This window comes from Polistes dominula, unplaced genomic scaffold, assembly GCF_049000335.1.
Source record: "Polistes dominula isolate Pdom_NZ unplaced genomic scaffold, Pdom_raw_medaka contig_373, whole genome shotgun sequence".
Taxonomy (NCBI): domain Eukaryota; kingdom Metazoa; phylum Arthropoda; class Insecta; order Hymenoptera; family Vespidae; genus Polistes; species Polistes dominula.
The window spans coordinates 6136365-6149870 of NW_028300899.1; the positions used below are offsets into that span (position 1 = coordinate 6136365).

A 13506-nucleotide genomic window follows, 5' to 3' on the forward strand; every position below is an offset into this window, starting at 1 on the left:
CGATTGACATATTTATACGTCCCACCCGATTAAACAGATTAAAAATCTTTCTTACGCAAATCTTTGATCACATCTTGTAATATTAGAATAATTTGTCTCTATTCTAACTGTACTTTAACTAACAAACAACAAAAACAAGATTTGAAGAAGGGGAACACGTTTTGAACGAGGCCAAAAAAAGCCTACGACGAATACGAAAATGACGACAATGCCAAAGTAGAAAATCAAACGTGTTTTGAACATCGTTTATGTATGTGTTAGGTCGTTCACACGTTTTAGTATTTATTATATGTATGTGTTTTTCTGTGCGAAAACGAAGAATATAATTAAAAGAAAGTAGTACAATGACGATGATAATAATAATCATCATGATCATCATATCGAAGGTTTTTTAATCGAGGACAAATGGAGTCAAGGTAAAAAAAAAAAAGGCAAAGAAAAAAGATTTTTATTAATGCCATTTCGCAAAACGATTTCTTTTTTTTCTATCGAATCGAAAAATAACCTTGGATTAAATTTTTGTTTTTCTTCTTTTCAACGTAACACAAATCATCAATTGAAAAAGGGAATAACACGAAAAAACATTATGAGCAAAAATAATATATATATAAAATATAATAAAAAAAAATAATAAAATATTAATACAAAAAAAAATATATTAATATAATATCACGAATTGAATATGAACAAAAAATATATATATATAACAATCTTATATAATTTTTATATATTTTTTTCAATATAAAAATAAATAAAATACGCAAAATAATTATATTTAAAAAAAAGGTAAATACAATAAAAAAACATAAATATAATAAAATATTAATAAAAAAACAAATTTATTATATATTTTTTTCTATATTTTATTAATATAAAAAAAATATATAAATATAATAATATATTAATATAACAAAAAATTATAAAATATAATAAAAATAAATAAAATACGATAATATAATTATATTTAAAAAAAATATAAATATAATAGAAAACATAAATATATAAAAAAAATAATAAAAAAAAGTGTATATCTATATATAGAACTTTATATTTCAGAAGTTGAATTGATTTTTTCAATTCACAAAATATAAGAAATAATAAATTACATATTATTATTATTATTATTATTATTATTATTATTATTATATTCTTGATCACGATCTTTCTTTCTTTCTTTCATTCTTTGATCTTCTGATCTGATCTGATCTGATCTTTTTAATACTGGACTTATTTCTTTTTTTTTCTTTCTTTTTATTATTAAACATATACACACAACTTTCTAAATAAACACGACAAACATATATATATATATATATATATAGATAAAAAGTAAAAAAGCCGGAAAACGAGTATATGAATCGTAAATAAAAAAAAAACAAATTTCGAAGGTAAATATTGGCAATGCCTTTTGTGTTCAAGGATAATAAATTAATCATTTAACCCACCACCACAACCCCAAACACCTCCCTGTTCAAGGAATTAAATCGACAAAAGAAATTCGTTCGGTTATTCACCGTTAGTTTTTTTTTTTTTTTTTTTTTTTTTTTTATTAAAACCACAAACCACGAATCACATTGGTCTGTTCTCAACTTTCATCATTGTGGTATATGTTTGGTTTGATCTTGAAACTGACCGTCATAATATAATATTATATTAAAATTATATTATATATATATATATATATATATATATATGTGTGTGTGTGTGTGTGTATTATCATAATCAAAGTTTACAAAAGACAATAATCGTATAATCTTAATTAGAAAGATTAGAATATTTCATATCGTTTGATAATTCGATAAATAAATAAAAGTATGAAGTACGAATAGTAAACAAATTACTATTAATTCGTTTAACTAACACATACATACATACATACACACATACATACATACGTACACATATTATTATCTTTATCATGATTTTAATCCTCTTTCGCGAAATTATTATAAAATATGTTTTATTATCATTTTATTATAGTATAGTTCTTTTTATCTATCTCTATCTCATTTTTTTTCTTTTTTTTTTTGCTCTCTCATGTCAATGGAATATCTCACTAATATGTGAAATAAATAAAGAAAGAAAAAGTGTATACACACGTAGACACTCAATATTGATAAGAAGAAGTTAACTCGTTAAGTGTAATTAAACGATAAATTGTTATCCGATACATCAAATTACTGTCATGGCATTTTATACATGACGATGTATCATTCAACGAAATATAAATGATCACCGATAAGAAACACAACCTTTCTTAACAGACTGTTACGGTACTCTTTATATATATTTTTTATATACATCATCTTTAAATGCACATATCTTTTTTTACATTTTTTTCTTTTTATTTTTTATCTGACATCCTACTGTTTTAGTAAGGTAAAAAATTTCATAAATGATTTATACGTGAGTTTGTATTAAAAACATAAATTGAAATCAAAAAACGTGATTGTACGTTTTAATAAAATAAAATAAAATAAAATTTAATCAAATCAAATCAAATCATATTTAAAAATAAAAAGTATTTTATAAAATTAAAATGACAATATGTTAAAATATATATTTTAAATTATTAAATTTTATTACATAATATATATTTTATAATATATAATAATTTTAATTTATAATATTATATATATATATATATATATATATATAAATTTATTTTGAAATATATATTTTACCATATTATATAAAATAATATATTAAAATAACAATTAGCAACTATATAAGTATTAGACAATTATTAATATTATTATTATTATTATTATTATTATTATTATTATTATTATTATTATTCTAATTATTTGATAAATTACTCAAATAAATTATTAATAAAACCAATATCCTAACAAACATTTTTATTCGCACAATAACCCCCTTCTACCCCATATAATGATAATAATCAGTCAATTTTGAATTATCATCGAGACAATAATAATATGTATAATTATTATGCAAATATTATGTTTTTGAATAATAATAATAATAATAATAATAATAATAATAATAATAATATTAATAATAATAACGCAAACTACGTATAGTAGAAGATAATTATTTTCTTTTCTTTCTTTTTTCCTTTTTTTCATAATCGTAGGCGTGCGCACGCATCCGCGTGCACGCGCACGCGCATGCGCACACAAGACGCGTGCTGAGTTATCTTTACGTGTCTATAAATTCGCAATCATTAGCGTGATTTAATACTACACTAGCTAGAGTAGTTATCCTTGGAAGACCTTTTATCGTAATACAAAAAATTTTTCTTTAATTAATTCATACCTTAACCCCACTCGAACCCCTCCCCTCATCCCCCATCCAATATATTAGGTCATACCAAAAGTTTCTTTCAAATTTTCGGTTTAGTTTCTTTTTCATTTTATTTTTATTTTTATTCTTTTCTTTTAGCAAATTTTACATGAACGAGACATTTGTTATTTTTTTTATCTTTTTTTTTACTGATATGAATAATACAGGAAAATATAATAATAATTATTATTATTATTATATAAATAATAAATAATAATAAATATTATTATTATTATTATTATTATTATTATTATTATTATTATTATTATTATTGTTATTATACAGAATGGAACGTGTAAAGTATTTAAAAATTATTTATATATAATTAATAATTAATTATTAATTATTAAAGATGCTATAACATTTTTAAAATATATATATACATATATATTTATATAATATATTATTATATTAATATAATATATTACTATATTATATATACAATTTAATATATAATATAATATATAATATTACTATATTATTTAATATAATAAATAAATAATATAATAATAATATAATACTAATAGTATATAATTAATAATAATAATAATAATAATAATAATAATAATAATAATAATAATTATATAATAAATAAAAATAATTATATTAATTATATTAAATAAAATAATTAAAAAATATATATATAAATTATTATAATTATATTTAAAAAATAAATATAATTATAATAATTATATAATATAATAATAATAATAATAATAATTATTATTATTATTATTATTATTGTTATTATTATTATTATTATTATTACTTTATTATTATTATTATTATTATTATTATTATTATTATTATTATTATTATTATTATTATTATTATTATTATTATTATTTTATTATTATTATAATAATGATGATGATAATTTATAATTTTTCGTTCAAGTATCGCATGATGTTTTTCCACTATATCAAAATTCAAAAAAGTTCTTTCAAACGATTAGTTAAATGTAATAAGAATTTGGTCAGACAAGAGTTTTCTTATCTCTCAAACAGTAAAACACAGAGTAAAACTTCCTCGTCTTATGTCAAAACGGAAAACGAATGTTTTATTCAATGAAATTGAGTGTGTTAGAAAAAGAACAACAGAATTCAAAAATCAAATTGTGTTAATAATTATTTTTTTACACGCGTATGAATTATCGTAGGAAAATATCTTTCATTATGAATATAAGAAAAAAATATAAATAAAATAAATTGTGAAATTCATTAGCGTGCAATATTACGTAAAAATGAAAAGAAAAAGTTGTTCGAATAATAATCATCATCTTATCAGTGCACGAACAAATAATAATCCTTGTTTTTTTTATTTATTATATATATACATACATACATACATACATATATATATATATATATATTTTTTTTTTAATAGCCAATAATATCGTTTCATCATACTTCATAAATCCAATTCTATCGATGTTCATTTCAATGAACGTTCGGAATCTTTGAACGAGCGCCAAATTAATTTAAAAAAAAAAAAAGAAAAAAACAATTAAAATTCTTTGTCAAAAACATGTTTGTTGTTATTTCCATTTCTAACATAAATAATAAATAATTTCATATTTTCTTTTTCAATATTTTAAAACCACAAACATCAATAAATACAATGGACAATAAAAAAAAAACATAAAAAACAGGAGTGGGGTGATTTTTTTGTTAAAAAAAAGAATGTAATCATTTTACCTTTGTTTATTTTTCTGTTTTAATTCTCAATCCAAGTTTTTGTTCAATGAATAATATAATAACCGGTAACCCATGGATATCGGCAAGATATTGTCCTCGTCCGCCGTCGTTACTCGTAAAACCACGTATCACGCGTTTGGATGTTTCCGTGAGACTGAACCAAAGTAATAAACGAACGCACAGCTGATGCGCAAACCGTACACCACTATACTTACAATTAGCCCGCCTTACTTTCTTATTCGTGCACCTTCGCAACTGCTCGAGTTTCCGATTCAGTTTCTTGGCATCATCGAGAGTGGTAAGACAGGTCGATGTGCACCACCAACAGCAACATCAGCAATAGACGACGATTCTCCTGTGAACGAATAAAGAAAGAAAAACATTGTTTTGCCATTCTCCTTAGTCCGTGAATCCTTCCCCCACTCCTTCACACTCCTAAAAAAAAAAAATCAAATTAATTACTCTTTTTTTTTCAATTATATTTATCTAATCCTACATTGTTTATACTTTTCAATTATTTTTAACAAGTTTGTAATTAATATTTGTACAATTATAATGACGATAATTTACAATAAATTATATTACATCAAAAAAATAGAAAAGTCAAAATCAAAAGAATATTTGTTGCAAAAAGTAGAAAGATAATGAAAATAAAAATAGAGTTAATTGGTTCAATTAAAACTCGATACATGACGTAAATATTATCGACACAATTCATAACGATTGGTATCTCTATGAAAATTTTCCATTAATACGAAATCTTAAACTGATTCATACTTTTTTAATAGATTACACGTCGAATATCTAATGACCAACGTTTACAAAAGAATAAACTACTTGTTTACATTAATCACATTTGTTATCTGACACGAATTATATTTATGACATATATATTCTAGTATTATGAATTTAATCTAACATCGAATAATTATAATATTTACTTCTCCATTATCATTTAGTTTTATCAATTTTATTTTCTTTCTCCCCTCTCGATATGATAAATAAAAATTATTTCATCCTTGATATCATCTGTCCACTGTGATGACATCATCGGCTGTATTCATCCCCACACAATATGATGCATCCCTGATGTTCCTAAAATTAATATCATTCAATTATTTAAATAAACTCTTGAATTATTTATTTTACAAAAATTTCTTCATTTTACCTTGGAATAAAATTAACGAGATCCAATTTTATTTACCGTTTCTTTTTCTTTTATTCAAATATATATTTTACGTTTGATTAATTTCATTTAATTCGTAAATGTATACACACACGAACACAATGTGTATACATTTTTATTTTCTGTATTATATAAGATTTATGATTAACGTATATGAATTATTAGATTAATAGCAAGAGTTAAATTTTACGGAAGCTACTCGTCGTACAGTTAGGAATAGTTGGCGACAAGACGAGTCTCCGAGAGTGTAAGAATTGATTTTATTTTGTGTGTTTAAAGTCACTATTTAGAGTCGGCTGCCAACATACGTACTTTGGGAATGGAATCTAAAATAGCCAAGCAAGCGTATTGCTCTACCTGGTCAGTGACCGGTAAGTTCTACGGTCTCCGGTAATAATGGAAACAAAGGAACGTTTTTACGAGATTATTCGAATTTTTTTTTCTTTTTTTTCTCTCTAACACAGTAACGAACGATTCTTCTTTCAACATCGTGTTGTTTAGTCATTGATTTGATTAGTAAACGTATAAACTAGTTTTCTTTTTTCTTTTTCTTTTTTTTTAACAAACTCGTATATATCCAATTTAAAATCACGAGAATAGTCATTTAATATTTAAACTATTTGATTACAAACGAATAAATATAATTAAACTAAAAGATATTTATTCTTGATTTCGAATTAAGTTACAGATTCAAAAACTAGATTTGGCAAACGACAAGAGTTATGACGCAAAGTTCGACAAGGTCAAATAGTTTGCATTAAAGAAGAACCATTCTAGCGCATACTTATCTATGTACGTATATTTAAATATGTGTGCGTGTATGTGTGTGTGTGTGTGTGTGAGAGAGAGGCTATATCTAAAAGGATTTGATAGATCTAAATGAAAAACTACAAATATATGATTAGTGGTTTTTTCCTATTTTGATTATTACATGTTTATATAGTATAAAAAATTGAAACGAAATAAAAAGATATTAGAAATGCAAAAGCCTCAAGCGAACTATTTAACATAAAAAATAAATTAGCATAAAGCGTGTTTGTTTACGTGTATATTTGAATATTAGAAAAATGAAATAGTGTTCTTTTAATAACTGGCGGCAAGGGCGACAACGGTGAAACGCATTTCGCTTGGATCACGTGCCATGTATTCTTTACAAACACGAACAGAATCTTCCAATAATGTTTCTCGTGTAGTTGGTCCATGATCGACAGGAGCAGGTTTTCGACCATCTGAAAATGATCAAATGTTTCAACTTATAATTACACACAAATATTTTTATTATTAAAGAGGAAAAACAAATGACATACCTAACTCGTACAACTTATCATTCTTTCGTATAAATGCAACAAAATGATAGTACACTGGACTATCCTCTTCCGGAGCCTATATATGAATATGATACTTTTTAATATAAAAGTATCACGAATTTACAAAAATGAATTTTATATTGACATTTTAACAACACTTGCCTCCGTTTGTCCTTCCTGAGCAGATTCTTTATGAGTATCGATGATACCCTGAGTTTTAATCAAAAGTTCTCCACGTTCAGCAAAAGAAAGATCTTTTGAATCGTCCAAAAACGATTTTAAAAATCCATCCTTTAAATGTATCCTATTAAAACATTGTGATATATATATATATATATATATTTTAATATATTATTAATATATTAAAATATTATTTATTAATATATTAAATATTATATTAATATATTAAATATTTATTAATAATTAATAATACTTATTAATTAATATATAAAATATTATTCACAAATGAATCTATACTTACTCTTCCGTATTATTTGCAACACTATGAATTAATGCAATCGTACCACATGCGTTGGAAATAATTTGTTTCATGTGATAAACCCCATCCGGTCTATCCGTTCCATTATCCTTAGATTTAGTTTCTTCATCCTCTTTGCTTTGTATTTCAGTCTAATAATAAAATGAATGAATAATTTATAATATATCATCTTTAATTGTTATAATAAATAATAATATACCTTAACTGATTCAGGATAAAGCAAAATAACGGCCAAAACTGGTCTTGGAATAACTGCCAATAAATCTGGTTCTAAACCATAGACGTCAGTTATACTCCATTGATCAGGAACACCCAATTTATGCAAAAACTATAATATCATTAAAAGACTATAGAATTATTGTTAGAATAATCAAATATAAATTAATTTCAATTGATAAGAAGATATTCTTCTCTTAAACAAAGTGTCCGTTAGAAAATTTGAAATTATTTAAACACACCCCAACTACTAAACAATAAAATTAGACATATTACCTTTGTCATAACCTGAAATAAACAAAAGAAATATGAATGTCTATTTTCTGCCAAATGTATAATCAAATGTCAAATATATAAAATAATGAATTGTTACCTCGGGATTTGATTCTAATGGTACCCACGCAGCCATTTTGTAATATCACAAGTAACAATTGAATGAACTTTTATGCAATAATATATCAACCGGTTTATAAGACCATTATTTAAGGAATTAAAAATCTATCAAAATTATCTGCTTGACGTTTCAGAGGCGTATAATCGATACGATAATATCGAATGCAAAAACTTCAAATCACGGTTGTGTTTCTGTGTCTAACTTCAGATTATTTTTCTTGCAAATTTGCATAAAAACATATTTCCATTAATGATACTGTCTTATCTTATGTATTATGTTTTGAAATTTTAGTTTTCCATATATATGTCAATCTAATATTAATCTAATGATAAATATTAAATACTTAAATCGATAATTTCAATCGTCAGTAACAGAAAAGTTCCTAGAGTTAAAATATCTTAAATTACTATTTCTTATATTAAAATTTATTTAATAATTATTAATCTATTAATTTAATCGTATCATTTACCTTTCAACTTTTTCTATTATAACAACAAATAATCTTTCTTTTAATTATACCTTTTGACACTTAATAAATTTAACTTTTTCGTAATACAAAATTTCAAATATAGCGGCCAAGTTCCTAGAACCAAATGACGCAGACAGCGACAACTCGTAGCAACGGCTAGAAACACAATCGATAACTTGCAAAGTTTGACATTCTAGGGAATAAAATTTTGACATGAGACGCGCGCAAGTCATTTAGGGACAATTTCGAGATTTTCTATTGTGCAAGTCATTAAAACGTTTACCATACAACCATACATCAAAGTTTAATTTCTATTTCACATTCCTAGATTTAAATACTACAATTGTGGATATGACCCATAAGATTTATAGTAATAAAACAGGTTAAGAAACGTTATATGTCAATACTGTATTGAAGCGGACAACTTAATGGCATAAACCAGTCCAAATTGTAGCCAATTATAATTATATAGTTAAATAAAAATAAAGTCATATGACATACTAATACTAAAGAGAAAATAACAATAATGTTCATACAAAAATCAAAAGTATTTTTGGTAATATTAATATGATAAAATTGATCAAAAGGTAAATTGTCATAAAATGATTAAAAGTCATCTCGATAGATGTCTCGTTTACTTTAAAGTTTATAGGTTGTTAACGTCACCATAAAACTTCTTACGAATATACTGCCACGTAATTTTATTAAGTATTTATTAAAGAAAAAAAATATTTTAACTAATAATTGTTTTCATGTTATTACTCGTTGGAAATCAAGTGATTTGGGAAAATCTTTTATAAAAAAATGGGATCTTCTCATAGCGTTGAAATACCTGGAGGTGGTACAGAAGGTTATCATGTATTAAGGGTAAGACTGGATCTGACAGAAAATGTTCAAAACCCTTCACAAACATTTTTTCAATTATTAATTATCAATTAAAAAGATATTACTTTATAATTTGTAAACAATGTTTTATTTCATTAAGTAGAATTGATAAAAAGAAAATAGATAGTGTATTAATAAGCATAATAATACTTTGAAACTCTACTGTCAGTTAAAATATGTGATACAATTAGGTTCAGGATGACTCTCCTGGACAAAAAGCTGGCTTGGAAGCATTTTTTGATTTTATTGTATCCATTGGAAATACTCGTTTGGTATGTTGATATTTTAAATTAAATTATATGAACAATTCTAATAATAATAATATTCAATGATCTTTCTATTAGGATCAAGATAATCATCTATTAAAAGACCTTCTTAAAGCTAATGTTGATAAAGAAGTGACTATTACCGTATATAGTAGTAAAACACAATCTGTACGTCATACTGTTATTGTACCTAGTATGACATGGGGTGGACAAGGATTTCTTGGTGTTAGTGTACGATTTTGTTCATTTGAGGGTGCTAATGAAAATGTTTGGCATGTGCTTGTAAGTACAAATGAATGATGTGACAAATTGAATGATATTAAATCATTCTTATATTTGAATTAAATTTTATATTTAGGAAGTGCATCCTTCGTCCCCAGCAGAACTTGCTGGTTTACGTCCATTCACAGATTATATCATTGGAGCAGATTCTGTTTTACACGAAAGTGAAGATTTATTTACCTTGATAGAAGCTCATGAGTCTCGACCTTTAAAATTATACGTATATAATACGAAAGATGATTCTTGTAGAGAAGTTACTATTACACCTAACAATACATGGGGTGGTGAAGGAAGGTACTTTAAAAAAGGATATTAATATGAAAATAAATAAGAATTAGGAACTTGCATAAGCATTAAAAAGATATTTTGTTATTGTAGTTTAGGATGTGGAATTGGTTATGGATACTTGCATAGAATACCTATCAGAAATACTCCTGGAACCACTAAGCCACGTAATTCGTCGTATTACCCAACGGTATTGAGTACTGATTTTCTAAATTTATTTAGAAAATCTAATTTATTTAATATATTTCAATTTAATATTAAAGACATTCACACATTTTCTTTTTGTTTGATCTTTTTTAGTCTAACGTAAAAACTACCGTTCCCAATCAAATGCAAACAAATGCAACTACCCCAGTTACAAGCATACCACCTGGATTCTCAATTCCTCCAAATTATATTACGAGTGTTGATAATACTAGTAAAAATGAAACAGTCGTTACGTCGCAAGCTATTTTGCATCCTAATTTATCACAAACAAATCCTGCTGCTGATACTGGAGCTACTACGACTAATCCAACGATTCATCCTTCCTCTAATCAACCTATCGTTACTTCTACATCTAGTAAGCAAATTTATTTAGATATTACTATCATTGAAAATACTTAATTTGTATTCATGATTTTTTAGGTACCGATATTTCTCATTATAAAGATAGTCCAAACATTCCTGGGATGCCAACAAGTCCACCTATTTCATCGTATTCTATGGAAGGAAATGTTCCGATAGGATTAACAACTACACCACATGCAATTACAATGCAAAGTTATAATTTACCGGGTGCACCAAATACTATTTCTTCATTACCTTTCAATGTGAAAGAATCCCAACTCGTGACAACACCTATTTCATTACCAGGAATGCCTCCTATTACCGTTAATGCAACTCTACCACAAAATCCTTCTTTTTATTCCTCTGTTCTTCATCAGAATCCATTACCTACTACTACTCCATCCTCACCTACTTCGGTAACGACACAGTAACAATTATTTCTGATGCTTCAAGTGCAATCTTTATTTGCCCTTTGATAAAATATTCTATATGTAGGTAAAATAAAATAGAATATATTATGCAATATTAAATCAATGCATTAACTATTTGTACGCGAATATAGATCATCAATGTCACAAAGATTGTATCTTTGATAAGAATTATTATGTGTCTCAAATGTCACATCATAATATATATATGAAATATTTAATATTGTACATAAATATTAGCTTAACAAAATTTTTAAAAGAATACGTTTAAATAAAATTAAAAAAAAAAAAAAATTGCATAAAAAAAAATATCGCGCAGTGGATCTAGTGATACGTTATATTATTTATAAAAAATAATATTTGTTCTTTCTCTCTCACACACACACACGTACACACTCCTTAATAATCTAAATATTTACTTATCGCTTTATAATTAAATACGATTTTCATAAATTGACAAAATATGTAATATCGATATTTTTACATAATAGAAATTATTGTTACTTTTATCAACTGATGATAAAAATATAATTACTTTTATCCAACGCATATAATAATAATACTTTTTATATATTTCCCAAAAATTATACTCTGAAAGATTAATTATTTATTTATAAAAATGAAAATTAGAATTTTTCACTGATAACTAAAATGAAATATTTAATATAGAATATGTAATCAATTTAAAATACTAATAGCAAGGATATATCTTATAATATTTTTTAATTTATGAAAACTATTTTTATTATAGTTTATATACATAACATGTTACATAAACATCATTGAATACAACCAAAAGTATGGTTTATCAATGTTCATTAGTTGACATAACTACATTAATACGTATTGTCCAAAGTAGTATTGTATAATTTTTTAAATAATTATTTCGGTATCACCTAATTCTTCATCAGTAGGAAGAATAACTTTAGCAGGGTCTACTACATTCATATCGATGAGTGGAAGACCATGTTCTTCTCTATACCGAATTTGTAAATATGCTTCACGTTGTGCCCAAGAGCCCATTGATTTTAAATCAGGTTTATACATAAGTACATATGAAACACATATCATGCCTATTGTGACAGCAAAGAAAAATGATTCGTGCATTTTACGTTTATCATCCAATTCATCTTCTTCATCAAAACCATAGCTAACCCAAGGTTTCTTTTTTTCAGTAGTAGATTCAACTAAACTTGTAGTACTATCATTTTTTTTAGGTGACGTAGCTATCGAACGACATAACATATTTTGTGATTTTAAAAAATTCATACCACTTCTTCTTAATGTATTTAATGCACTTAATCGACAAATTCCAGCCATTTTATTTAGGTTGTTACTTTAAACTTGAGAGTTGTGATAAATGAAATATGTCGTTGATTATCCAAATATTTTCACCAACTGCAATTGTCAATGTGTAACATTAACGTACAATGGCATCAATTATAATTATAATTCAAATTACATATTTACATTACGTAAAGAATTAATGTATTGGATATATTTTGAAGTTATTTTCAGATTTACTTTGTATTTTTGATATATACAAATTCTTCCTCTGATCTAACAGTACAGTACTGTACGTATTTGAGAGGACCCACGAAAGTGGTACACACTGCTAATGCATATGACATATATAGGTTACTTTTTAAAACGAATTATTTCGAAAATTAATATTAATTACAAAAATCAACAATTCTCATTCAGAAATATTTGTAATTATTTCATAAAAAGAAA

At 24.8% G+C, this 13506-nt stretch overlaps 4 protein-coding genes across 13 annotated transcripts in view; 1 reads left to right on the forward strand and 3 right to left on the reverse strand.

Moving 5' to 3' along the window:
• The window catches only part of LOC107069923 (proton-coupled amino acid transporter 2), a 37995-nt gene extending 31055 nt beyond the window's left edge, over nt 1-6940 (reverse strand). The window contains exons 1-4 of one of the 7 annotated variants that reach the window (XM_089177828.1): nt 6175-6940; nt 5948-6101; nt 5238-5361; nt 5007-5160 (exon numbers count right to left, since the gene is read on the reverse strand). The gene's annotated coding sequence lies outside the window, so the exon portion shown is untranslated. Of the gene's footprint in view, nt 1-5006; nt 5442-5947; nt 6102-6174 lie in introns of all 7 variants that reach the window. The other 6 variants (XM_015327939.2, XM_015327855.2, XM_015327768.2 and 3 more) reach the window with 6 other exon arrangements.
• Nucleotides 6941-7088: 148 nt separating this feature from the next.
• Nucleotides 7089-8828, reverse strand: Uch (Ubiquitin carboxyl-terminal hydrolase). The gene is made up of 7 exons (XM_015335033.2): nt 8588-8828; nt 8491-8502; nt 8198-8326; nt 7981-8129; nt 7662-7803; nt 7500-7575; nt 7089-7421 (listed from the first exon to the last, which is right to left on the reverse strand). Exons 1-7 carry the CDS (start codon nt 8621-8623, stop codon nt 7276-7278), a joined length of 690 nt encoding a protein of 229 aa, XP_015190519.1. The 5' UTR covers nt 8624-8828; the 3' UTR covers nt 7089-7275.
• A 519-nt stretch (nt 8829-9347) lies between these two features.
• On the forward strand, nt 9348-12317 carry Grasp65 (Golgi reassembly-stacking protein 2). 2 transcript variants are annotated; one of them, XM_015328351.2, is made up of 8 exons: nt 9348-9664; nt 9855-9944; nt 10154-10234; nt 10307-10510; nt 10587-10804; nt 10889-10985; nt 11096-11357; nt 11423-12317. In XM_015328351.2, exons 2-8 carry the CDS (start codon nt 9882-9884, stop codon nt 11773-11775), a joined length of 1278 nt encoding a protein of 425 aa, XP_015183837.1. In that variant the 5' UTR covers nt 9348-9664; nt 9855-9881; the 3' UTR covers nt 11776-12317. The 2 variants fall into 2 exon arrangements, with proteins under 2 accessions (XP_015183837.1, XP_015183758.1); XM_015328272.2 differs by lacking the exon at nt 9348-9664 and having other exon boundaries at nt 9679-9944.
• Nucleotides 12318-12490: 173 nt separating this feature from the next.
• NP15.6 (NADH dehydrogenase [ubiquinone] 1 beta subcomplex subunit NP15.6) lies at nt 12491-13438 on the reverse strand. Of its 3 annotated transcripts, none has more exons than XM_015328661.2 (2): nt 13297-13438; nt 12491-13170 (listed from the first exon to the last, which is right to left on the reverse strand). In XM_015328661.2, exon 2 carries the CDS (start codon nt 13090-13092, stop codon nt 12646-12648), a length of 447 nt encoding a protein of 148 aa, XP_015184147.1. In that variant the 5' UTR covers nt 13093-13170; nt 13297-13438; the 3' UTR covers nt 12491-12645. The 3 variants fall into 3 exon arrangements, with proteins under 3 accessions (XP_015184147.1, XP_015183969.1, XP_015184059.1); XM_015328483.2 differs by having other exon boundaries at nt 13243-13395; XM_015328573.2 differs by having other exon boundaries at nt 13248-13379.
• Between the last annotated feature and the right edge of the window lie 68 nt (nt 13439-13506).